At 45.1% G+C, this 27139-nt stretch overlaps 1 protein-coding gene across 1 annotated transcript in view; it reads right to left on the bottom strand.

Annotated features, from left to right (window-relative positions):
- The window catches only part of RAD23B (RAD23 homolog B, nucleotide excision repair protein), a 63452-nt gene that overhangs the window by 17522 nt on the left and 18791 nt on the right, over window positions 1-27139 (bottom strand). Inside the window, exons 2-4 of the mRNA XM_059724596.1 lie at window positions 15601-15682; window positions 6396-6475; window positions 2070-2383 (exon numbers count right to left, since the gene is read on the bottom strand). Of these exons, the coding sequence (XP_059580579.1) occupies window positions 2070-2383; window positions 6396-6475; window positions 15601-15682 (476 nt within the window). The remainder of the gene's footprint in view (window positions 1-2069; window positions 2384-6395; window positions 6476-15600; window positions 15683-27139) is intronic.

Raw genomic sequence — 27139 nt, 5'->3', positions numbered from 1 at the left:
GCATCCAGCAGAGGGCTGTTATATCACAATGAACAAATGGGTTTGTGGAGAGCAGTATTGAAAGGTTATTCCATTCGTTGCTAAATTTCTCTGGTTTTCCATGCACAGTTGGGCATTTATAACAAGACTAATATTTAATCCACTCTTTTTCCAGTCTAGTCCAATATGGGTGAAAAGAAAGGGCAAGACATCACTATTCCACTCATAACAAACTGAGTGAACAGTGCAATGGCAGCAAATGTCATGTTAGTGCTTTAATTTCTTTAGGTGCATGCATTTTGGGGGGGAAAAGTAGGATGTAGTAAGATGAGCACAGCAGGATAGGTGAAAGAGGCAGGTTTTCAATGAAGAGAGGAGGAAGGTTGGGAGTAAACAGGTGAACAAGGCAAAGAATTAGATTCAGCAGTCCCTGCTTTGGCTACTTCGGTTCTTACTGGCTAGAGCTTCTGGTTGGCTCCTTTCTGTAGTATCCCCACAACCACACCAAGGAGAGAGAAACAGGACCTGTACCCTACTATGACCTAGGGCATGTCAACACTTAAAAGTTTACCTCTCCCTTCCTCTCTTTCCCCTTATGGTGTTGAGACTCTTACTCCTCCCAGAGTAGAAGGGTATCATTAATCTCCCTGGGGTGACAGTCTCTTTCGACTACAGTGAAAGGAAGGAAGAGCTAAAACATGGGCATAAAGGAGATGTAATTTTATCAAAAGGCTTGCATTCTGTTGTAAGAGGGTTCAAACCAGGTTTTTTTGGAGATGACCACTGACATAATTAAGTTACTCTTTAGACTTCCTTTCTCTCTCTTTTTTAATATGAAGCCTATGTGGGGCATTCCTCCCTCACTCATCCAATTCCTCACTCATCTTAGTCTTGTAAGCTTTCATCACTGCAAGTCACCCCTTGATGGGGTTTTATATTGCACTAAATGCTTGCCTAAGTAAATGAAATGTAAATACGTGTGTATAAGCCTGTTCATGTCCAGTATGAAGCACTGCCAGGGATGTGAAATTACAGTTGACTGCATCACAAGCTCTATCTTTTGTTTGTTTGCATATTCCTGAATATGTTAAAGACCTTAAAAGTGAACAGACTAAAGATTCAGCCTCAGTTCCCACTACTGAAAAGCCAAATGCAGCTTGTTTGGCTTGAAAAAGCCACACCCACTCATATTCCCACAGTTCTCTACAAAATGAAAAGAAGTTGTAGTAGTAGTAGTAGTAGGGCTGCTTAGTAGTTTTGGAATACTTTAGAATAAGATGCAGCCTTGTTTTTATTCTCCCTTCCTTCCTTTTTGTGTCTTTGTGACAAGGTCTTTAGCAGAATTTGCAGATTCACTGGAATCTCACAGAGCTGTGTCTTAGAGCTTCTGCTATGGCTTCAAACTTACAACCTCTGGGCTGTTAACCATTCACCTTGGGCACCCATGCCACCCTAGCCCCCTTTATTCTCCCCAAAACAAGTTAAAGTCTTTCACAGCCTCTCCAGCAAAGGTAAGAAGAAATTATTCTTAACAGACTAATTTATTTCCAGAAATTAACCAAGATGATGACTGGAGCAAAAGTGTTATCAAATATAGCGTTAACAAATATAAGAAAGAGGATTAAAAATGCTTCAGTCCTGAGTTTGTTTTTTCACTTCAGGAAGGTAACCTCCAAATCTAATGGCTTTACAAACATTGATTCAGTAAAGATAACAATACCTTGAGAGGTAGGAAAGTTCGCTCAGCTCAGAGGTAAAAAGTAACTCACAGCAATTCTGTGACATGCTCTAGGTCACAGAAGATGACAGAAACAGATCAAGCATTGCTTGGATTTCCAGCCCTGGAGGCTTAGTTACAAGACTATGGGGGAGGGGAGAGGAAAAACTTGTGTATTGAACCCTCGCACAAGCCAGATGCCCATACATAATGAAGTGCAACAAGAGGAAAAACAAACATGAGGTTAACTATCTTTTCCTTCTACATCCCACTCTAGTGACAAAGGGTAATATACAAGTAAAGCTAGAGAAAAGGTAATGGTCAACTTGACATGGAATTTTTCAACAAGCCATTTCCAGGTGGCCGTTCTTACCTGTCAGTTGATGTAGGGCTGATAGCAGCTGGTGCCTCAGGTGGTTTCTCTGCTGGTTTCTCTTCTTTTGGGGCACTTACAGGTACAGATTCACATGCAACTGCAGTTGGTGCTGGAGTGGCAGGGGTGGGAGCAGGGTCAGAAGCCAAGGTGGGAGCAGGGGTGGGGGCAGGAGCAGGAGCAGGAGCCGGGGCAGGAGCTGGAGCTGGTGTGGGAGCTGCAGTAGCTGTTGTAGTAGAACTAACTGTAGTGGTGGTGGCATTTGATTGCTGAGTTATAGCTGGCGATTGTGCTGGAGCAGCTGCTGCTTTGGGCTACAAAGAGAACAGTGGAACACAGGTGTATAAACCAAACATTTTAATACAACTGTTCAGTGTATGTCCAGCAAAGGACTTGCTACATTTCAACAGTAATTTGCAAACTCAACACTTAAATCTACTCAATGTTGTTTAGAATGAAAGTATAGATTTAAGATTTATATAAACATGTAAAAAGGGCATTTTATAATTTGCGCTGAGGTACTTAAGCAAAACATCTCAAACTGTAAGTCTTTACATTTGGCTTTCTATTCAAGATAAGCTCATTTAGACAATGACTACTCATGTTTCTTAGGCATACTCTTCATTAACGTTCTAAAAAGCAGACAGTATTTGCTGTGGACGTTCTTTGAGACAGTTAAAGAGATTTCACAAATTTACTGACTGCAAAGGGCACTGACCACACACATTTGAAAAACCAACAGAAGGGAAAATTGACATTTAATTGTGAACACTATCTGTCAAGACAAGATCCCCAGAGTGACTACTAAAGTAAGCCTTTAAACCACAACCCACTCCAACTGTGCCAAAGTACTCTTAAGCACTATTTGCTAAATACAAGTAAAAACAATTGAGCTGTGCAACTATCACTGAAGCTCACAGTCATGGAATACACATAAAGCTGACAGTGAGATGTCACAGGTTTAGCAGGACAAGCATAATAATTTCTTTGATTTTTCATTTTCTACTGGCAAGCAGTGAAGAGGAAGCCTGTTTACATTCAAGATTAAACGTACCCATCTGTAAGTGACAATTGTAAGAATATGTAGACCTCAAGGTTTCTGGTTGAAATTGTCAGTTGAGATGGTTAGCTGTGTTAGTCTGAAATCAGGCAGAAGGTAAGGCAAGGTGGCAGCCTAGATACCAAATGATTCAGAGAGGCACAAGCTTTCGCAGGTGGGTTAAAGCCTACTTTATCAGATGTTAAGGACAAGCTTGCAGAGAGAGCAATAAAATAATTTAATAATTTCCATCCCTCCAAACTGATTCCTGAACAGTCCACTTGACAAATTCATTTCTTGGACACCACTGTGAAACTCTGAAAAGGGCACATTACCATCGCATTGTATCCAAAAGCCAACCAACTGCTACCACTACAACTGCTACCTCCACATCACCAATTTTCATCCCAAGGACACCACCAGACCCATCAGCAAACTTACGTTACAAAAGTATTTGCTCTGATCCCACCAACCAGGATTCACATCATCAGAATCTGGAGCAAGGCTTCCTACATTTACAATACAATCCCAAAACCACAGCAACTCAAATCAGTACAGCCAGGCTCAGACCATGCTGCAACCTGTTACAACAAAAACCTTATGAAAAGAGCAACAGATTCCCTCTGGTCACCGTCACTAGAGTACCCAGCATGAAGTGGGCACGTCATTAATGACTCCAGCTCCTCCTGGAAAATGAAGACCATCTCAAGGCAATCGGGGGGAGGGGGGGGAAGCAAATCCAGGCTTACAGATAGCCCCCCAACCTCAAACAATCTCTCTCCAGCAGACTACCTAAATCCTATTCTTGCCAAGCTCCAGCTCTTGCTACAGATGCAGATGCCAGCTGTGACCCTTCGTCAACACAGATCACCAAGCTACTCATAATATAACATTTGGAGTTAATTCACTTATTTCTTTACCAATGTCTTATAGACAATCCACAGCTTACAATGCCTTTCTGCTGCATGCATTGGCCAGACAGGAAAATCCTTGCATAAAGTCAACAGCTCCTGACACTGGAATAAGAAATCATACAGACACTGGATTGCGTTAAACATTACCTGGACTAGCTTTTAAACTCCAGCTACTTATTCCCATGCCCCTCAGTGTGTCAGCTGCCTTGTTTATTTCTAATGACCTTGTCAACCTACCTTCTGCCTCTCTGCCATGCCCCTCCCCTACCTTTTTCCATCGTATTTATATTCATATTTCCTATTTTATACCCTTTCTTTCTGCAAGTCCACTCATAGAATCTGACAAAGCAGGCAAAAGCTCATGCCTCTCTGAACCAGTTAGTTTTTAAGGTGCTACCTTGCCCTGCCTTTGGCCTGGTTGATAATATGGGATCTACACTGTGCAAGTTACATTGCTGAATGCCTGTGTCCACATCTACTTGTCACAGGCTAGCAGGGTTGAGTCATATTCCTGGCTGAGCAGGGACAATACCAGGTCATCAGAACTCAACAACTGCTTATTCAAGATGAATCACTGCAAGAAAACTGATTTACTCAAATACAAGAAAGTACTGCCCCTAAGACTATGGGGGGATTTAATAGCAGCCTTCAGCTACCTGAAGGGCAGTTACAAATAGGATTGGAGCTAGATTGTTCTCAGTAATGGCAGATGACAGAACAAGGAGCAATGGTTTCAGGTTCCAGCAAGGGAAGTTTAGGTTAGATATTAGGAAAAACTCTCTCACTAGGAGGGTAGTAAAGCATTGGAAAAGGTTACCTAGAGAGGTTGTGAAATCTCCATCCTTGGAGATCTTTAAGACCTGACTAGACAAAGCCTTGGCTGCGTTGATATAGTTTGGGACAGTCCTGTTTTGTTTGAGCAGGGGATGGACTAGATGACCTCCTGATGTCCCTTCCAACCCTAATTTTCCATAATTCTATTTCATCAGAAGGGAAAGTGGAGACAATGAAAAATTTCTTGTTGCTGGAAAACAGATGACAAAAGGAGCTTTTGAAAAGGACTTACATAGAAGCCTTCAGAGGCACAGGAGCTATTGTCAATAAGGGAGATGTTTGGATATGCTCTTTTGTAGCAGTGCGACAGCATGTTTTAAGCAAGAAGACAGAAGTTGGGGAAGGGCAAATTAAGCTGAAAGACTCTATGATGAAGCAGGCAAACCATTAAGCAAGAAGACAGAAGTTGGGGAAGGGCAAATTAAGCTGAAAGACTATGATGAAGCAGGCAAACCACTAACTGTAACAGCGTAAGTCTGGATCACCACGAAGGACAGAACTCATCCTAAAAAAAGATCTAAGCTTCTTTACCGCATAGGACCCTTATGGATACAGGAAGAATCAAGTCTTCCTAAACAGAGATGGACAACCGTACCACATCATCCCTAACTCGTGCAATTTTGTTCTTAATATTCATGTCTAGTTCATGTCTTTATGTAACAGATAAAATGCGTCTTGCATAAAGGTATTTGTGGCCGTTTCTTTAAATTCATGTCCCCGGAAGAGTTAAACTGTAAACCAGAATGCTCCGTGCTCCCAGCATGACTCTGGGAAAGGAGGGCCTCAAAATATGTAGGAAGCATAAGGAGTTGGTGCAGGTCTCTGGGACCAGACAGCTGGACCACATGCTCCAGCTCCCAGGAGGCTCTAAACAGAGGGCTCACACCACAGATGAGAAGCCTAAATATGAGTTCAGCCACTGTTTCTATTCAAATTCCAAAGGTTAAGTACACTTGGGTGGCAAACTGGTGAGTAGCCAGGATCTGTCACAAGAACACCCTCTAAATGACAGCTGTGGCAAATTAAAAGCTTGCAGGTCTGCTGCTCTGCACATTTTTTTCCTTTCCCAGCCTAAACCGTTGAAACTGGCACTACAGAGACATGAGCTCTGAAAGGCAGTAGTCGCTCTGGGAAATCCTATGCCAGACAAATCATTATGGAACCACTGAGATTCCAATTTCTTCCTTCTTTACTGAATAAAATCATAAAGGAAGAGAGTTGCAGGCAGAATGGAACATGAGAAGGTCATAAGAAAGAGTAGACAGCAAAACAGATTCCGCTTATCACCCGTAAGTTCAAATGTAGCTGGGTTTTTTTGTACTCTTGCACAAATGTTCACCATCTCAGCTATGTGCTGCATAGCACAAGCACAGGTGGTAGCTAAATACAAGACTTCAAGTGAATGCTTTTCATGGCTAGCCACAACCTTCAGGTAATAAATTTTTAGTGATTCAGGGTCTGCTTACACATACAATTCTGAAAAACATGATAAAGATTTGACACAAGTATATAGCTTTGAGACAGACAAGCACATCTTACCTTTGTCACCATAACCACTACAAAGTTCTTCTCATCAATTTTGTATTCTTTAAGAGCAGTATCATCATTAAGGATTTTTCCTAGCAAATTAAAGATAGAAGTCAATGACAAATCATTTAACGTGCTACTTGATCTCAGATTTCCAAATGCCTCAAGTCTAGCTTCATACAGACAAAATTCACAAGTTAAAAAACGTTTTCACATTAAACTTGGGGGCAGAGTTCTCAAATAACTTGCCTACTGTAACTTCCATGGCACAAGTTTTCTGAAGCTCATTCCATCAATTGCAATGGTGCTCAACCTTTTTCCCAGCATTGCCTGGTTCCTCTGTGGGTCAGATCTGGCCAGTGGCCCAAATCTGGCACCCAGATTGAGTGCAGTGAGGTTTCACGCAGTCACACAAATGAGGGTGGGGCCCCACAGTTTGGCCCCAATTCAGCCATGTGGGGAGAGTGTGGTCCTGCCCCAACCCTGACACACAGGGAGTGGGAAGGGCATACGACTCCAGCCTCATTCAGCTACGTGGGAAAAAGGGGCCCTGGTCCAGCCCCAATCTTTCTGTGTAGAAATAAAAGAGACAAGGGGTGTGGGAATTTGAAGCGGGGGGTGGGGGTGGTATTAATCAGGGTTGGGCAAATTCTGGCCCATGGGCTAGATTAACCCCGCAGCAGACTCCATTTCCTAGCAGCCCCTGCCTGTGTTGCTGCAGACAGTTTCCATGGAGACCCCAGGAACAGTGGGGCCATGACAGCATGTGGCCCAGGGTTTCCATGGAAAGCAGTCCCAGCCATGCTGGCAGAACATGCAGTTGGATGGGGAGCTGCTCCGGGCCCAGGATCCTGTTAAGTTTTCATAAGCTGATGCTCACTTCATCATACCAATGCCAAACACTCTCCAGAATTGTCATGTCTAATAATAAAAATCTTACTGTAGATTAATTCTGGAATGCTAAAAAGTTTGCCTAAAGTGCCCGAGGTACCAAAAAAAATTCAGTACCATCCATGTTTCATATCCCTCTTGCCCTCCTGCTCGCCCTTCAGACTTAGGAACCCATCTGGAATTCTGCCGTCAGCATAATTGCCCCTCTGTCAGGGCAAGTTTGCAACTCTGCAATATTACCAATTTACATGTAGAAGCCCAAAAAGGTTAGCCTTGCACGGAACTCAGGCTTCAATTCTTCAATCTGATCTTCACAGAAGCACTAAGAGCACACCACAAAAAAGATGCCTCCCTCCCCTTCCCCCAAAAACGGGGCTGCCTTTCTAGTCTGCATTGCAAATTTAAACATCCATTGTTGGGCAGTGTGTTGGCATGAAGCAAGAGATAGTGTTAAGTCAAAAATGTACTTGGCTCATTTATACAACAGTTTTAGAACTTGTGTAACTTACAAAATATTTATGTAACCTAACAATCTGTTTTTACAGCAACACTAAAGGTCTTCAAGAAGCAAATGAGACCAGGATAGAGGCAAGTAGGTTTCCAGATAGGTAGTGTGACACTGAGCTTATCTACTACAGAATATTATACACAGATTGCCTGTACTCCTCTTATTCAATGATAAACATTGTGCGTGTATGTCCATACGCATGCAAGAGAGGCAGACTTTTAAAACTGACTCCCTTCATGAATGGGATTCAAAATAATGTACCACTAAACTACAGCTAACAGGTGCAGGTAAACACGAATGAAACAGAACAGTCTATCTTTTCATCATGGCCTTGCTAAGAGACTTAGACTAGGTACAGACGTACCTATCACTCTTTAAACAGGCAGAAAGAGCTCTAAAGCCTTAACTGAACAGACATTTATGGCTCTTAGAACACCTTAAAAATAGCAGATCATGCTCTAAGTTAACCCTTGATGGATAAGGCATCAGATTAAAGCACTTTCTGTTACAGCATTTTATTGAATGTCTGTGCCAGATCCCATTGAGGATTAACTTAAAGTGCAATCACTGACATCCCGTATGGTTCTGCGCAAGGCTGAGCTCTAATCTCCAGCAGCGTTCCTGACAACTGATCCCAGCCCTGCATGCTACCTGGCAGGGGCTGGGAGGGCTCCTGTCCCTGCAGCTGCCTCATCCCAAAGAAGCACCACTTCCCAGCCAGGGGGGCTGTAGGGGAAAGAGTCCAGGGTCTCTCTTCCAGCAGCCACACAGGCTAGGTCCCATATGGCAGAGAGGCTCCATTTCCCCAGGCTCCTTGCTGCAGCTGGGGAAATGGAGCCGCTCTACCATGCAGATTTCCCCCAAGCTTGCAGGCATGGGTCTTGGTTGGGGGCTGGGCTGTGTCCACAGGGCAGAGATGCTCCAGGGGGACAGGGTTGGGGAGATGGTCCTGCTGGCCACTCCCAAGAGGCGTGCAGGAGTGCCCCCAGGCTGCTGGCCACAGCCTGTGCAGGCAGGCTCCAAGCCCCCTTTCCCCCCTACATTGAACAGCATGTGCGTTTGGTTTTGAACCGACTAACGTGCTACACTCAAAGCGCTTCTGATTCAGGCTTCTTGAATGTCTGTACCTAGCCTTAAACCTTAAATGGTTTGTTCAAAAATGAACAAACACAGATAGAGCCAAGAAATAACACCCAACTCCTCAGAGTTGCACTAGTCTATTTAACCACAGAGGATCCACAATTTGTAAACTAACCAAGGAAATGACTCCTACCATGCATATGAACAAGACCCGCCCTCCACCACATACAATGTTGCAGTCTAGGTACTACCTCATGTCATATTGAATGAAATAGTTTGAATGTTTGTAAAGGTTGCCCATTAGCCAGTTTCAGGAAGAAGATAAGATTTATCTCCTTATATAGTTCATTGTTTTGGGGACTACGTGCAAAAGGTCCTGACTTTGCTTAAAGTCTTAATTTAAATTTCATCTTTAGAAACCTTTTACAAAGAGAGCAAATATCCTGAATTCCAAGAGATCAAACCCTGAGGCCTTTTGACCAGATTAGTAAGAAAAGGGCATTTGCAGTGATATGGAAGTTTCCCAAAGATAATTTAAAATGCTCAACAAAGGCAAAAGAATCTGTTAAGATCCAAGCCCAAATTTGGGGGTAATGACAGATTGAGTAGGAGGAGCCGACTGACGGCAGCTCACTCAATAAAAACTGTAACTTACTGTCCCAATTTGGAGGTGACTATACTTGCAGAACAATGAAGGAAAAATCGCAAGTATAGCCCGGGTCAGACTGATCACCTGAAACACCCTCTCCGTGAACACGAATCTCTTAGTTCACACTGAAGCTGCAGAGCGCCCGAAAGCGACTGAAGGAAGGGGACTTAGTCCTATCACTGCTGAGGCCAGCCTATTGAATTGTATTACTGAGGCCATTCCATTGAACCGTACTACTGAGGCCAACCCATTAAATCGTACTACTGAGGAATGAAACCATATTTTGGTATTTGGCTTCTCGGAATTCTAGGATTGTAAGTATAATATGAAAAATAATAGTATTGATTCAAATTTAACTTTTAGTTGTAATTGTAGTTGTTTTTGTAACACTAATTCTTATAGTATTGTTTGGGAAGGAAGTGCATTCGGAGCATTGTTTCTGATATATGTAATTATTGTGTTCTTAATGTTTGTGGCGTTTCTTAAAGCTAAGCAGTGTTATATACGTAGCAAAGAGTTTTAAAATAAAATTGTGTTGTATGAATTAAGTGTGTAATCATTGTGAAATCGTGCAATCAGCTAACTACTCCCCCAGCCAGTGCATCAAAACGAATCAGTAAATTGTGTGGGATTTTCTCTATTCCATAACCCACTAGAGACACCTCATACAAATATGTGTCTACAGATAATCCTCACTGCCTCAATTAATCCTCAATTTAAAACAGTGATATTCAACCAAGTTGAAGCATCTGCATTTGATTCACAAGATAAATGCAGAAATTTCAAATCAGAATCCACAGCACCAAAATTGTTCTGACCTGCTATGGTCTTTCTAAATTCTTTGTAACAGAAGAACTGCTCTATTATTTTTCTGTAGTGGAAAAAAAACAAACAAGAGTGTAAAAACTAAGAACTGGCATTTTCCAAGGAATGTCTCAAGCCTAGAAAGACTGAAAAGGCTCGTCGGGGGGAGGGGAGTACGAGGGCAGGGGAAGCTGTGGACCACCAAACCATGTGGCACCCACAAGGACAGCCCAGCCTGAAGAAGGAGAACATTGGGAAACTGAAAGCCATGGGGAGGCCAGCACAACAGAACAGGTAAGGAACAAGAAGGTAAGAAACAATGGGCCCCATGGGACTGGGAGCGGGGGGGCAACAAAGGCACCAGTCGCAGGGCTCAAGTGCCTATATACTAATGCTAGGAGCATGGGGAACAAGCAGGATGAACTAGCGCTCCTGCTTGCACTAAACACCTATGACTTAGTGGGGCTAACAGAGACCTGGTGGGATTCATCCCATGACTGGGCGGTACATATTGAGGGCTATAGATTGTACAGAAAGGACAGGTCGGGGAAGAAAGGGGGGGGGGGGGGTTGCACTTTATGTCAGTGAGCAATATACATCAACCCTCATCAAGACAGAATCCGAGGCTGAGGAAGTAGAAGGATTGTGGGTTAGGCTACATGGGGGGCAAGGAGAAAGGGATTTGGTGGTAGGGGTCTGTTACAGACCCCCACACCAAGGGGAAGAAATAGATGCGGGGCTCCTGAGGCAACTCTCGGAGACCATAAAAGCTAAAGAGGCGGTAGTCATGGGGGACCTAAACTACCCGGACATCTGCTGGGAGACGCAGACAGCAAGGTCCCATCGCTCACGCAGGTTTCTAACTTGTGTACAGGACCTCCACCTGACACAGGAGGTGTATGGTCCCACTAGGGGGAATGCCATACTGGATCTGGTATTGGCAACGGGAGATGACATGATAGGGGACCTCCAAATCGGTAGCTACCTGGGAGACAGTGATCACCTTATGATAGAATTCAACATAAGACGGCGAGTGGGTAAGGTAACTAGTAGGGTGAAAGTGCTAGACTTTAGGAAAGCTGATCTCATTGCACTCAGGCGATTAGTCAAGGAAGCACTGCAGAGTAGGAGTTTTGATGGGATGGGTGCCCAAGAAGGGTGGCTGTGCCTAAAGGAAATGATCCTTTGGGCACAAAGCAAGACGATCCCCGAGCGAGGCAAAAGAGGGAAAGGGGCCAGGAGGCTTCCATGGCTGACCAGAGAAATCCAGGGTAGCCTAAGGGCCAAAAGGGGAGCACATAAAAAGTGGAAAAAGGGTGAGATCACTAAAGATGAATATACCTCCTCTGCTCGTGCTTGTAGGGAGGCAGTTAGGCGGGCCAAAGCTACCATGGAGCTGAGGATGGCAACCCAAGTAAAGGACAACAAGAAATTGTTTTTTAGATATATTGGGAGTAAAAAGAAGACCCAGGGAGGAATAGGACCCCTGCTAAATGGGCAGCAGCAATTGGTGACAGATAGAGGGGACAAGGCTGAACTCCTCAACGAGTTCTTTGCCTCAGTGTTCCTAAGCGAGGGGCGCGACAAGTCTCTCACTGGGGTTGTAGAGAGGCAGCAGCAAGGCGCCAGACTTCCATGCGTAGACCCTGAGGTGGTGCAGAGTCATTTGGAAGAACTGGATGCCTTTAAGTCGGCAGGCCCGGATGGGCTCCATCCGACGGTGCTGAAGGCACTGGCCGACGTCATTGCAGAGCCACTGGCGGGAATATTCGAATGCTCGTGGCGCACGGGCCAAGTCCCGGAGGACTGGAAAAGGGCTAACGTGGTCCCCATTTTCAAAAAGGGGAGGAAGGAGGACCCGGGCAACTATAGGCCAGTCAGTCTCACCTCCATCCTTGGTAAAGTATTTGAAAAAATTATCAAGGCTCACATTTGTGAGAGCCCGGCAGGGCAAATTATGCTGAGGGGAAACCAGCATGGGTTTGTGGCGGGCAGATCGTGCCTGACCAACCTAGTCTCTTTTTATGACCAGGTTACGAAACGCCTGGACACAGGAGGAGGGGTGGATGTCGTATACCTGGACTTCAGGAAGGCCTTCGATACGGTATCCCACCCCATACTGGTGAACAAATTAAGAGGCTGTGATGTGGATGACTGCACAGTTCGGTGGGTGGCGAATTGGCTAGAGGGTCGCACCCAAAGAGTCGTGGTAGATGGGTCGGTCTCGACCTGGAAGGGTGTGGGTAGTGGGGTCCCGCAGGGTTCGGTCCTTGGACTGATACTCTTTAATGTCTTCATCAGCGACTTGGACGTGGGAGTGAAATGTACTCTGTCCAAGTTTGCAGATGACACAAAGCTATGGGGAGAAGTGGACACGCCGGAGGGCAGGGAACAGCTGCAGGCAGACCTGGATAGGCTGGACAAGTGGGCAGAAAACAACAGGATGCAGTTCAACAAGGAGAAATGCAAAGTGCTGCACCTAGGGAGGAAAAATGTCCAGCACACCTACAGCCTAGGGAATGACCTGCTGGGTGGCACGGAGGTGGAAAGGGATCTTGGAGTCCTAGTGGACTCCAAGTTGAACATGAGCCGGCAGTGTGACGAAGCCATCAGAAAAGCCAATGGCACTTTATCGTGCATCAGCAGATGCATGACAAATAGGTCCAGGGAGGTGATACTTCCCCTCTATCGGGCGCTGGTCAGACCGCAGTTGGAGTACTGCGTGCAATTCTGGGCGCCGCACTTCAAGAAGGATGCGTATAACCTGGAGAGGGTACAGCGAAGGGCAACTCGTATGGTCAAGGGCCTGCAGACCAAGCCCTACGAGGAAAGACTAGTGAAACTGGACCTTTTCAGCCTCCGCAAGAGAAGGTTGAGAGGCGACCTAGTGGCTGCCTATAAGTTCATCACGGGGGCACAGAAGGGAATTGGTGAGTATTTATTCACCAAGGCGCCCCCGGGGGTTACAAGAAACAATGGCCACAAGCTAGCAGAGAGCAGATTTAGACTGGACATTAGGAAGAACTTCTTCACAGTTCGAGTGGCCAAGGTCTGGAACGGGCTCCCAAGGGAGGTGGTGCTCTCCCCTACCCTGGGGGTCTTCAAGAGGAGGTTAGACGAGTATCTAGCTGGGGTCATTTAGACCCAACACTCTTTCCTGCTTATGCAGGGGGTCGGACTTGATGATCTATTGAGGTCCCTTCCGACCCTAACATCTATGAATCTATGAATCTATGAAAACTACTGAATTAAAGCAGGGGTGTCAACTTAATCTAGTCCCACAGGCTACCTGAAAGGCATGCAGCCTATCTGTGGGAGGGCCAGATAGGGCCCAAAGACTTAGCCCATGTGCTAGATCCAGCCCACAGGCCTGGTCCAGTGCAGGAGTCCCAGGAAGCACAAGCCCTGGACCAGCTGTGTGTTGCCTGCAGAGTGCATGCCATCTCCTACTTTGTGAGCCAGATGCAGCACAGACTGGCCCCGGCCCTGCATGGCACATGGTACCCATGACAGTGTAGCTCTGCCCACTAGGTCTGGCACATAAGGCTCATCTATCAGCCCAGATCCAGAGCACCAAGCCAGTCTGGCACAGGCATCATATGCAATGCAGCCCCAGGCGGCCCCGCACCACGTGTAGCCTGCTCCAGACAGCCTCCATGTGCCACATGCAGCACACAGTTCTGGGGCTAGTGCATCCTACAGGTGGCATACCAGTCAAAGACCTACAAGCAGGACTGGGTCGGATGACAGGGATCCACAAATTGAATATCTGACACCTTCAGTTTAAAGCAAACAGCACATTTCACCAGAACATGGCTCTCTTAAAGGCAGAGAATCAGAAAGCCAAAGCCAGGACTCACTGCAAACAAAATATAAAATCTGCTTGAGAACAATTCCAACAGGTTCCTGCAATGCTTTCCTAAAATATTAGAAAAAGGATACATTATTTTTTTTAAACAGAAACAGTATACACTAAGACTATGGAAGTATGAGTCATGACTGCTTAGTCCAACTCTTGTTTCCTATTCCCCACCCCCGCCACTTCAAGTTAGACTGCGTACACACTAGTGCTTTAAGTAGAAGCAAGAAAGAAGATATGTAGAGTTGAGTTAAATTCTTCTTCCCATATGCCATAATTTTTATTTTAAACAGAGAGTCTGAGATTTCATACAATTTAAAAGTACATCCATGAAACACTTTAAAAACTGAATGCTGATTTCCAAGTTCAATCTGAGTTTTCTGTGGGGTTTTGAAATTAAGCGTGCTTGTTTTTTCGTCCTTGTCATATTGGCAGGCACTCAACCATAACCCCATTTTAAAGGGAGCTGTTTTGCAGGCCTTTGGTTAAAAATAAATGAACTGAGAGCTTTCCATGTGAAAAGGGAGACTCCAGACTTGAGAAGGTATCTTCAGTCTCTTAAAACTACAGGAAAGACGCAACTTAAGGAGTAGCAGAATTAAGGAATGGTAGGGAGAGATAAAACCAGCTGCTTCCAAAAGCCTGCCTGAAAAGCCTTTTACAGGGAAAAAAGAAACAACCTTGTAGGGCTAATTTTGGCTAAACTCAAACATGAAGCAGTGGATTCATGTATTAAGGTCAAAAGAGACCAATTAGGCAGGTGTTCAGATTGGATTGTCAAACCCCAAGAAATTCCTGTACCAAGAATATAATTAAAACCCCAATACCTAACTGCCACAGGCAGCTTTTCATTGATACATATTCTCTGTTTCTACCTGACTCTGAAATGTATCAGAGCTTAAAGGTGTTACAGGTCCTTTTGTTTAACAGGCTGTTTTGCCACTGACTGAAGACTAAATAATGTATTGGACTAGCTTAGTTTTAATTCTCTAGTAGAGTTAAAAGGAAAGAGACACTAGACGAATATAGGACAAATGGAATAAAGGACAAGAGTCAACAACCACTACAACAAAAGGCATGATTTGACCCGTCTAGTAAGGCACTATGACACCAAACAGAAGAACAAGTCCCACTTCAACCTGATATGTGCTAGCCAGGTATGGGTCTCATGGAAGATCAGTGGGCATAAAACAAAGCTAACTTTTTTCTTTTTTTTTTTTTTTTTTTTCTTTTTAAGATTGCAACTTGGAAAAATACTACTGAGAGCTGATCCTCTGCTGTTACAATAGCCTGTTTGGTTTTTTGCTCAACTCACAGAAATATCAAAAGCTTTAACACTCAGAGTAAAATAATACTGAAATTAAGAAATAATCGATAAAACAGTTATTTTCTGTTCTACATGCATTATCTATTTGAGATGCATTACCTGCATAAATTAGTTTTTGACCAGCCACTGGAAAAGCATCTTTCCCCTTCTCCAATTCAATTTTCTCTTTCAGTGCCTTCACCTAGAACATACAAATGGTCCTTGTTAAAGGAAAATAACTTCATACTCCAAGCAGCATGTTAACTATAGCAAATGGAAACTGAAAGAATTTCAATCACATTTTGAGCATGATGTCACACATGTCAGACTGCCAAAGAGCTTTCCTCCCAGCCTCCTCCTGAAGCAACAGTACAACAAACTTTTTCTGCTTAATCAAGTTATAATCCAATGTCACATTACATTTACTCCCCAAACCTGCATTAAATAGAGGAATCAGAATTAGGAAAAAGCAAAGGATACATTTTAAAGAAGAAAACAGACATTCTACTTAGGGACCTATTTGCCTAGATGAGTGGTGCCCAATCTTTTCACCCCACGGAATGGATGGGTGGTGCCAAGCCCATCCATGGGCTGGATTTTGCCAGTGGGCTGGATCTAGCATGCCAGATTCATAGATTCATAGATGTTAGGGTCGGAAGGGACCTCAGTAGATCATCGAGTCCGACCCCCTGCATAAGCAGGAAAGAGTGCTGGGTCTAGATGACCCCAGCTAGATACTCATCTAACCTCCTCTTGAAGACCCCCAGGGTAGGGGAGAGCACCACCTCCCTTGGGAGCCCGTTCCAGACCTTGGCCACTCGAACTGTGAAGAAGTTCTTCCTAATGTCCAAACTAAATCTGCTCTCTGCTAGCTTGTGGCCATTGTTTCTTGTAACCCCCAGGGGCGCCGTGGTGAATAAATACTCACCAATTCCCTTCTGTGCCCCCGTGATGAACTTAAAGGCAGCCACAAGGTCGCCTCTCAACCTTCTCTTGCACAGGCTGAAAAGGTCCAGTTTCTCTAGTCTCTCCTCGTAGGGCTTGGTCTGCAGGCCCTTGACCATACGAGTTGCCCTTCTCTGGACTCTCTCCAGATTATCTGCATCCTTCTTGAAGTGCGGCGCCCAGAATTGCACGCAGTACTCCAACTGCGGTCTGACCAGCGCCCGATAGAGGGGAAGTATCACCTCCCTGGACCTATTCGTCATGCATCTGCTGATGCACGATAAAGTGCCATTGGCTTTTCTGATGGCTTCGTCACACTGCCGGCTCATGTTCATCTTGGAGTCCACTAGGACTCCAAGATCCCTTTCCACCTCTGTGCCACCCAGCAGGTCATTCCCTAGGCTGTAGGTGTGCTGGACATTTTTCCTCCCTAGGTGCAGCACTTTGCATTTCTCCTTGTTGAACTGCATCCTGTTGTTTTCTGCCCACTTGTCCAACCTATCCAGGTCTGCCTGCAGCTGTTCCCTGCCCTCCGGCGTGTCCACTTCTCCCCATAGCTTTGTATCATCTGCAAACTTGGACAGAGTACATTTGACTCCCTCGTCCAAGTCGCTGATGAAGACATTAAAGAGTATCAGTCCAAGGACTGAGCCCTGCAGGACCCCACTACCCACACCCTTCCAGGTCGAGACCGACCCATCCACCACGACTCTTTGGGTGCGGCCCTCTAGCCAATTCACCACCCACCGGACTGTGCAGTCATCCACATCACAGCCTCTTAGCTTGTTCACCAGTATGGGGTGGGATACCGTATCGAAGGCCTTCCTGAAGTCTAAGTATACGACATCCACCCCTCCTCCTGTGTCCAGGCGTTTCGTAACCTGGTCATAGAAAGAGACTAGATTGGTCAGGCACGATCTGCCCGCCACAAACCCGTGCTGGTTTCCCCTCAGCATAATTTGCCCTGCCGGGCTCTCACAAATGTGAGCCTTGATAATTTTTTCAAAGACTTTACCAAGGATGGAGGTGAGACTGACTGGCCTATAGTTGCCCAGGTCCTCCTTCCTCCCCTTTTTGAAAATGGGGACCACATTAGCCCTTTTCCAGTCCTCTGGGACTTGGCCCATGCGCCACTAGCGTTCGAATATTCCTGCCAGTGGCTCTGCAATGACGTCGGCCAGTGCCTTCAGCACCCTCGGATGGAGCCCATCCGGGCCTGCCGATTTAAAGGCATCCAGTTCTTCCAAATGACTCTGCACCACCTCAGGATCTACGTATGGAAGTCTGGCGCCTTGCTGCTGCCTCTCTACAACCCCAGTGAGAGACTTGTCGTGCCCCTCGCTTAGGAACACTGAGGCAAAGAACTCGTTGAGTTCAGCCTTGTCCCCTCTATCTATCACCAATTGCTTCTGCCCATTTAGCAGGGGTCCTATTCCTCCCTGGGCCTTGCTTTTACTCCCTATGTATCTAAAAAACAATTTCTTGTTGTCCTTTACTTGGGTTGCCATCCTCAGCTCCATGGTAGCTTTGGCCCGCCTAACTGCCTCCCTACAAGCACGAGCAGAGGAGGTATATTCATCTTTAGTGATCTCACCCTGCTTCCACTTTTTATGTGCTCCCCTTTTGGCCCTTAGGCTGCCCTGGATTTCTCTGGTCAGCCATGGAAGCCTCCTGGCCCCTTTCCCTTTTCTGCCTCGCTCGGGGATCATCATGCTTTGTGCCCGAAGGATCGTTTCCTTTAGGCACAGCCACCCTTCTTGGGCTTCCATTTCTTCAAATCTCCTACTCTGCAGTGCGTCCTTGACCAATCGCCTGAGTTCATTGAAAGCAGCTTTCCTAAAGTCTAGCACTTTCACCCTACTAGTTACCTTACCCACTCGCCGTCTTATGTTGAATTCTATTATAAGGTGATCACTGTCTCCCAAATGGCTACCGATCTGGAGGTCCCCTATCATGTCATCTCCTGTTGCCAATACCAGATCCAGTATGGCATTCCCCCTAGTGGGACCATGCACCTCCTGTGTCAGGTGGAGGTCCTGTATACAGGTTAGAAACCTGCGTGAGCGATGGGACCTTGCTGTCTGCGTCTCCCAGCAGATGTCTGGGTAGTTTAGGTCCCCCATGACTACCGCCTCTTTAGCTTTTATGGTCTCCGAGAGTTGCCTCAGGAGCCCCGCATCTATTTCTTCCCCTTGGTGTGGGGGTCTGTAGCAGACCCCTACCACCAAATCCCTTTCTCCTTGCCCCCCATGTAGCCTAACCCACAATCCTTCCACTTCCTCAACCTCGGATTCTGTCTTGATGAGGGTTGATGTATATTGCTCACTGACATAAAGTGCAACCCCCCCCCCCCCCCTTTTTTCCCCGACCTGTCCTTTCTGTACAATCTATAGCCCTCAATATGTACCGCCCAGTCATGGGATGAATCCCACCAGGTCTCTGTTAGCCCCACTAAGTCATAGGTGTTTAGTGCAAGCAGGAGCGCTAATTCATCCTGCTTGTTCCCCATGCTCCTAGCATTAGTATATAGGCACTTGAGCCCTGAGACTGGTGCCTTTGCTGCCCCCCCGCTCCGAGTCCCAAGGGGCCCATTGTTTCTTACCTTCTTGTTTCTTACCTGTTCTGTAGATGGGTGCAGTGGGGGCCCAGCTAGGCCCAATCGAGCACCAGGGGGCGGCCCAGCAATTTAGCAATGTGGCAACAGGCCAGGCCAGGCCCGGCCCAGTTGGCCAGCATGGACTTGGCAATTTGGCAGTGGGGGAGCTGCCAAATTTTTCAACCCATGTGAAGCCCAGTGGGCCAGATGTCATGGCTCCGCAGGCCAGATTTGACCTATAAGCTGGGGGTTGAGCACCCCTGCCCTACAGCATTTGCCTTAAATACTAGGGAAAACAGGCAGTGAGTGAAAAAAGGTAGAAAAATCATAGAAAATTAGGGCTGAAAGAGACCTCAGGAAGTCATGTAGTCCAATCCCCTGCTCAAAGCAGGACCATCCCCAACTAGATCATTCCAGCCAGGGCTTCATCAAGCCAGGCCTTAAAAATCTCCAAGGATGGAGATTCCACAACCTCTCTGGGTAACCTGTTCCAGTGTTTCACCACCCTCCAATGCTTTTCAACAGAACAAATCTTATCGTCTACAAATCTGTGCGCCATCTTAAATGCACTCTAACTTAATCATTAAAGCCACTAGAATAGCATTTCTCAACCTGTGAGTCACAACCCAAAAGTGTCGCAAAAATATATGAAAGGGTTGTGAACAAACTAAAAAATGGATCAATAAACTTTAAAAATGGATTCACCTTTAAAGGAGAAAAACATGGGAAACTATGGCTTTTCCCTTGCAGGCTGGCAGCGTTCTAGCCTGCAAGAGGCTGTTTGGGCCCCCCAGTGCCCCACACAGATCCACCTGCTGCCCCACATACTGGGGGGCAGGGGTCAGCAGGTTGGAAGCAAGGGGCACAGGGTTGAGACTGGCCATCAATGTTTACAAATGGGTCCTGATACAAAAAAGGTTGAGAACCACTACACAGAAGACCTGCTAAACTATCATATAGTTGGAGATGGTCCTTGTTTGAGCAAGGGGCTGGATTAGACCACCAGTGGGCAAAATGCGGCCCAAGGGCTGGATGTGGACCGCCAGGCCATTCTATCCGGCCTGCGGGGCCCCTAAAAAATTTAGAAAATTAATATTAATCTGCCCTGGGCTGCCTGTCATGTGGCCCTCAATGGCTTGCCGAAACTCAGTAAGCAGCCCTCTGCCCAAAATAATTGCCCGCCGCTGGATTAGACGACCTTATGAGGTGCCTTCCAACCCTAATCTTCTATGATTCTATAATCATACCAGGCAATCATTCCTAGTTTTGTTGAAGTTTAGTAACAAATACCCATAGGGACTATATTCCACCAACACTCAAACAGGATTACTAAAGACTGTCCAGACTGTATCACTGAAGGAATGCTTTTACACTAAAGCACTTAAAATCTGTTATCCAGCATGAGTGGGGGGTGCAGGTTAACTAAATATTTCAGTTATCTGAGAGTTATGCTCAAAGAAGATGGTGCCATACTTGTGGTGCAAATTTTCAAAGAACTAATGTACAATACATTACAGCATAACATACTTTATAAAGAATAAAATAGTATACAGATAAAAATGCCATAATAGTATGCCACCCAAAACGCCAGGGCAGCCCAGCCGCAAGCTTGCTGCAGATACCCTGTGCAAGAGTGGTGCAGAAGGCAGCTAAGGGGCATGGTGCCATGTGTGTCCCATAGCTAAAATTCTGGTTAATTAAGTATTCTGGTTAGTTAAATGCCAAATAAGAGATTTTACTGTACTTATATCTAAACTGATTGAGTGTATGCAGAAACATTTCAGATTTGTTCTACTTTCTGTGAGTTGACAAGAACTGAGAATTCTTTCAAATAAATATAAGACAACTGAAAGTCATCCATCCATTCATCCAGAAACCAGCTCATCTTCTAAGGAAGGGGTGAAATTCAGCCTGCAGAATTATTCCTTCTACCCTGTTAGCAGTTCAGAAGTGGCCACTGACATGGCCAGGGACAGCTCAGTGCTGCTGCACATCCATGGACACAGCTGCTGCCCAGCCCTGTTCAGCGCTGCTGCACTCCCACAGACACAAACTGCTGCCCAGCCCTGGGCCTACTATAGTTGTTGCTGGCCCTGCAGATCTGGCCCCAAAGGAGTTCCTGCAGTCCACATCCTGCCCAGAGTTGAGTCCAACACCCCTACTATAGAAGATTTCCTTGCCTGTCTTTGGCACAGCCCAAACTTGTGCACATTCAGTTAGAGAGTACTCTTGTTCTACAGACCAAACCAAAAGACTAAGCCTACTAACCAGGGGAAACCACTTATAACTGGATAACCCTGGTAGAAGGACTACTGTGTGCTGTGTGTACTAGTATTTTTTAATGTTTAAAAGCAACTTGCTATTCGGGCTAGTTAAATGATGGTATTATGCTCCAACATTTACTAGTCTGACTAGTTATGTGTGTTGATTATTACAAAAAAAGACAAGTCATTTCAATTACCAGTTGTGAATCTGTCATTTATTGCCATGCAGTACTTTTTATCAGGTCTAACTTGTCTACTCAGGCAAAGTAGACAGTCTATCCCTCCTCCCCACCATGCACACAGCCCAGCTCCCCCTCCATTGCACACAATGCACAGGCAAAGTAAGCTGACTGCCCTGCAACTCTTCCCCCCCCCCCCAATGCCCACTGCCTGCATATGGTAGGGGGAGCTCAGCTGTCTGCCCCACCTTCCCACAAAGCCCAGTTCCCCACTCTTCCCTGCTGCACTCAGCAAACTTGCAGGCAGGGCACCATGGTCCCTCCCCACCAGCTACTATGCATAAAGCACAGCCCCAACCCTGGAGACATTTGGGTTCACCATGACATACTGCTCTGCCCTCAGGGGCAGGGAGCAAGGACTGGAGAGGGAAGGGGAGTCTGGAGACACTGGCTGCTGCCAGTGGTGGCTGCACGGGAACAGGTGGGCCACATGCAACCTAATCCAGCACGTCAGACAGTCCTCTTGGCTTCATTTCACTCTTCTGTCATCTTTTCTCTACTCTTCAATGTCCCTTTCCTCTTCTTCATCTCACTTTACACTTGGTACTTTTAAATTATGCTTCCTTTATTCACCTCTACATGGAGGCTGGAAATTTTACCAGGCACTCAAGTTTGGGCGTATGGTCTGTGGCATACCCAAGATGACAAGCCTTCCTTTTATTCTTGCAGCTGGCAAGGGGAGCTTTTGAGCATTCCCACAGGGCATGCTGCCCCGGGACCTGTCAGAAGCTTTCATAATCAGCCTAAGGGATGTAAAAACTTTTTTTTAAGTATCCATTTAACCTACTTTAATTACATTGGTTAAATAGTTAGTCAATAACACAGCAGCTCAGAAGTGGCTGCTGCTCAGAGCCACTCCCAAGACCCTTTGATGGGGAGGGAGGCGGGTAAGGAGGTGGTGGCAGCGGCAAGCCCAGCCAGACAATGCAGCTCACCAGAAGCCCAGGGAGGGAGCACCTGTGAACAAGCAGCTAACTGCTTAACTGACAAGTCATTAGGCTACCCACTGTTTTCTTCTTTAACCTCACAGGCAAGAGACATACTAGTCCTTCCCTTGTCCCTAGTCCCCCCTTCCTGCTCCCTGCCTATCCAGCAGCCTTCCAGCTTCTGCTGGGGCACCACCTAGCTTCCTTTCCCCCACTTCCCTGCCCAACTGTGCACTGCCCTGGGCAAAACAATAACTAGTAAACTAACCAGTTATCACTAGGGCTTGTCAGTTAATCGATTAATCCATTTACCCTTTCACATCCCTAAATCAACCTGAATACAGGATTGATTTTGGGATACAGATTTTGCAATACAGAGTTCCTTACTTGCTGTTAATTTTTTTCTGTGCTACAATTTGCTATCAAACTGTATCATCCGTATATGTTTAAAGACAATGGATAAGCGGATGCTGTTTATGTTTACATTGGGTCTTGTCATCTGAACAGCGATAACTGCTTAAATGAAAACCACCCAAGGGTTGAAGGTCATGCACCCTGCCCTTGAGAAGTGCACTTAGCCTACATACATTATAGGCATGTTAACAAACATTAAAAGAAGTTAAGAGTTTGGTCCACCATCACTACCACCACCACCCTCAACTCATACTGCTCTGAACGTGACCTTTGCCCTTTTACTCACATTTTATCATCCATTTTGGATCTTTGCTGTAGATCAGGGGCGCTCAATTCGCAGACCACAGGCCAAATCTGACCCATGCGGCCATGGCATCCAGGCCACAAGGCTCTCCATGGGTCAAGAAATTTGGTAGTGGGGGACCTGCAACTCCCCTCTCACTTCCAAATTCCCACGCCCCTTGTGCCCATGCCAAATCTGGTCCCACCATGCCTGCCCCACACATTGAATCCAGCTGACAGACAGACCAGACTTCTCCCATCCAGCTCACAGGGCAAAAAAGGCTGGGCATCACTGCTGTAGACCATTAGTTTTTAAACTGTGTGGGTTCCACAATGGGTCATCAGGGCTTCCACAAAAAGACTGGAGGGTAATGGCACAGCAGGCTGGGAGGCAGTGTGCCATCACCCTAGCTAGGTCAGGTGACCTGGTTCCACATCAGCTCACAGGATAGGGGTAGGGCTTTCATGACAGAAGAAGTGATACAAAAGGGCTGTATGACTTTAGGAAGTTTGAAAACCACTGCTGTAGACCATACTCTTCCTTTGCCAGACTAAACCTATACCCTAAGTATTCTCACTAACAGGAGACAGATGATGTTTTAGCTAAAAAATAGTCCCATGGACTGGGGTACTGGATTAGAGTTCAAGGATACTGGATTAAAAACAATTCCCTTAAATAAATATATACTCCCCCCTAGTTAAATGTATAATATAGAAATATATAACATACAGACAATGCTCAGTCTTCCATACCAGAGATGCAACACACTCATTAATCTGAAAAAGCCAAAAATGCCCAAATGAGAGGCACACATGGTTTGTACCAGGAAACTTGAAAATAATTGAAAAAGCTACTAGAAATAATAAATTACCATCTTCCAGGGTGTCATTATTGTCGCTTTCAGATGTATGAAACTTGTCCATATAACAGGGTGGATAAAAATTAATTATTTAATTTTTTTTAAATTTAGATCAGATATTTTTATTTAATCATATTTTTATTCTTTAAGAAGCTTTTATAAAAAAGTAAACCTATATAAAGCTAATTTCAGTTTAAGATCTGTTAAAGCTCAAAGATATCATTATGGAACAGGGAGTATAACTTCTAATTATATACTATTCAAGACAATATATTCATGTAACCTTTTTAGAAAAGTTTTATAAATAGGTTACAACAGGCCATGGACTATATTAGGGACCCAATCTGATGGGGTTCCCAGAGGCTCCTCTACAGATTAGTAAAGATTAAAGAAAACCACTCTACCCAGTGGGACTCAGTGCTCAGTCTAGATGATCCCATTAAGTATCTCTGTGATGCTAAATTTTAGTTCTCAAACTGTAGATTTGTGTCTTTAGAGATAACACCCTTGTTAACAGCAGTATATGGAAATGAGAGAGAACAGACCTGATTACCTACCCATCAGCCCTACTGTCCCTCCAAAAGTTTGTGTACAGATAAACCCTTACCATTTTCTAAAAGTCCATAGTTTCAAGAAGTCAAATGAATAATCAAACAACAAGAATGCACTTTGGGCGTATCTACACATGCTTTTAAGCACATCAAAATTTAACGCACATTTGCCTAATGCTCATTAAGGCAATTTAGGTGCATTAACACGGTGTTTATTTTAGTCCCAAGTCAGTCCCAAGACAGTCAATATAGACAGCATTAATGCAACTTAGCGCATCTACACATGCATTAAGGTACTTTAGCTATTTGTGCCTAAATTTGATACCTGCTTTAGTGGGGTATCAAATTTAAGCGCAAATAGCCTAAAATGGCCATTTTTAAGGCACATTAATGGCATGCACGTGTAGACCCATGCCTTAATGCACCTTAAAAAATGGCTAATGTGCCTTAAATTGACACATGTAGATGTGCCCCTTTTGTAAAAAACAATGAGTAAATTGAGGCTTCCTGACCAGTAATTTAAATTGATTTGATTTAAATAAAATCCACCCTGTCATAAACAGTTTAACACACAAAGTAAAATAAATAGTAAAATCTTGCAGACATTGTGAGCAAAGTCCTGCCTTTAATTTTGCATCTAACAGGGTGGTTGTCCACATCTACATCAAAGTCCAATTTCATTATAAATCCAGGGAAATTGTACAGACCAGCTGAGTTCGTTGCCATTTTCACAAGAAACTCAAAACAGCATTTTCTACATAAAACATGTGGCTATACTTGAATGAAAAAAAGCATCTGGATGATTGAGAGGATCCCAAACACACTCTGGAACACTAATTTAACCAGTCATTTCTAACCAGTGAAAATATAAAAGTTCAGCTATTGTCATGTCTTCTCTCTTAGAGACTGAATTTATCAAAGTGAATGCTACTACATGTCAGTATAGTTTCGCCACTAGAAATAGTGAACAAGGTTCAAGACGCATTACAGCTATTTCCCTCTTCTATAAACTCCTCTAGCCTGCTGGCCTATCTAGCCATGGAAACCAGACTATTTTCCCTTGCACAGAGAACTTTAATAAATGTAAACTTGTGTCACATTCTGTAAATGTGTTAAATTACTTAGGAACTGACTTCACAGCAAGCCCCTCGATAAACAAATTACTAATCGGCGTTTCACCAAGGCCTAAAGCATAAAACTTTGCATACATGAAGATAGACTACATTATGTTGACAAAGTTAAAATCTAGTTTTTCAGTTCACAAGGGTCCACTGTACCCAGAAGCTGACTGGTGATCTTGGAAAGTGGTGCAAGACAGGCAAAGGGAAACAAGAATACCCACATCAGGCCGTTTTACTCAAAACTGCACATTTAGGGCACCTATACACATGCATCAAGGCTGCGCCGACGTGCTGGAATTATAATGCGTCAGAGCAGACTACATTAATTGAGTCCACTGGAGCGTAGTAATTACTGTGCTCCAGCAGACTCCAGCAACACATCATGCATCATAGTTTCATAGTTATTAGGAGCTGGAAGAGACCTTACAGATTATCGGGTCCAGCCCCCCTGCATTGGGCAGCAAAGACTGCTGGGATTGGATGACCCCAGCAAGATGGGCATCAAGACATCAGTGTCCCTGGTGGGAAAAATGGTGGCAGGATCACTTTAAATAAACTTGTTTGAAGAGCTTTAATTAAAGTGCCCCTGCTGTCATTTTTCAGCGCAGGGATGCTGATACATGTGATGCTTTTGGCGTTTTAATTAGAGCAGCTCTCAGAGGATTAATGGTTGTTTGTGAGTGCAAGGGATTCAGTGGTACAAGAGGTACCCTTAAATCCTGTATGCTTAAACCAAACCTTCACCCAATGAGTAAGCATCCAGAATAACGTGCTTCCAGAAAGTAAAGCTTGATCTCACTCAACCTAGCAGCAGTATGTGGCCACCAAGCTCTTAAAAATAGAGAAAAGTTAAGACTCCTGCTTAAAAAATATCATTGATTTAATACTTAGTCAAGTTATCTTACGACTAATTTCTTGTCTTATAGAATGAAATTTAAAGGGGCTGTAGCAAGGTGTTATTGGCCTCTTCCACAGAGTAGTCAGAAAGCCCCTCATGTTACTGAAGAGAGGAAATATCTGTGGCACGTAAGCATCCTGGAAACCCTCAAACCCACAGTTAGGGTAAGAGATAAGGCCAAATGAAAGAATTTATGCGAGTCCCAAAATCTAGCTTCTCTGGTTTTGTAAGTCTTCTTATGAACTTCCCCCCTGCTCACCAACAGTTAACAGCTTGCAAACAGTTTAGTTCTTATACTGCTGTGCTTTTTTCTGTGCTTTATCGGGCCTACCAAAGAGTAAACCAGGGGTAGGCAACGTTTTTTGGCCCGAGTGCCAAAAAACACCACAATGCCTACCTTGGAAGGTACCAGAGAGCCAGCATACCAGAAAAACAAAATGAGGGCAAGGGGTACATGGCAGGATGCCCTGCTTGTGCCCCTTGCCCCCCTCCCAAAGCCCCTGCCGCCCAGCCCTGCTGCCCTTGCCCCCCACCCAAAGCCCCTGCCACCCAGCCCGGGCTCT

This window comes from Alligator mississippiensis, chromosome 3, assembly GCF_030867095.1.
Source record: "Alligator mississippiensis isolate rAllMis1 chromosome 3, rAllMis1, whole genome shotgun sequence".
NCBI classification, from domain to species: domain Eukaryota; kingdom Metazoa; phylum Chordata; order Crocodylia; family Alligatoridae; genus Alligator; species Alligator mississippiensis.
The sequence above is the reverse complement of the archived record's forward strand: the minus strand, read 5'-3'. Positions and strand labels throughout refer to the sequence as shown.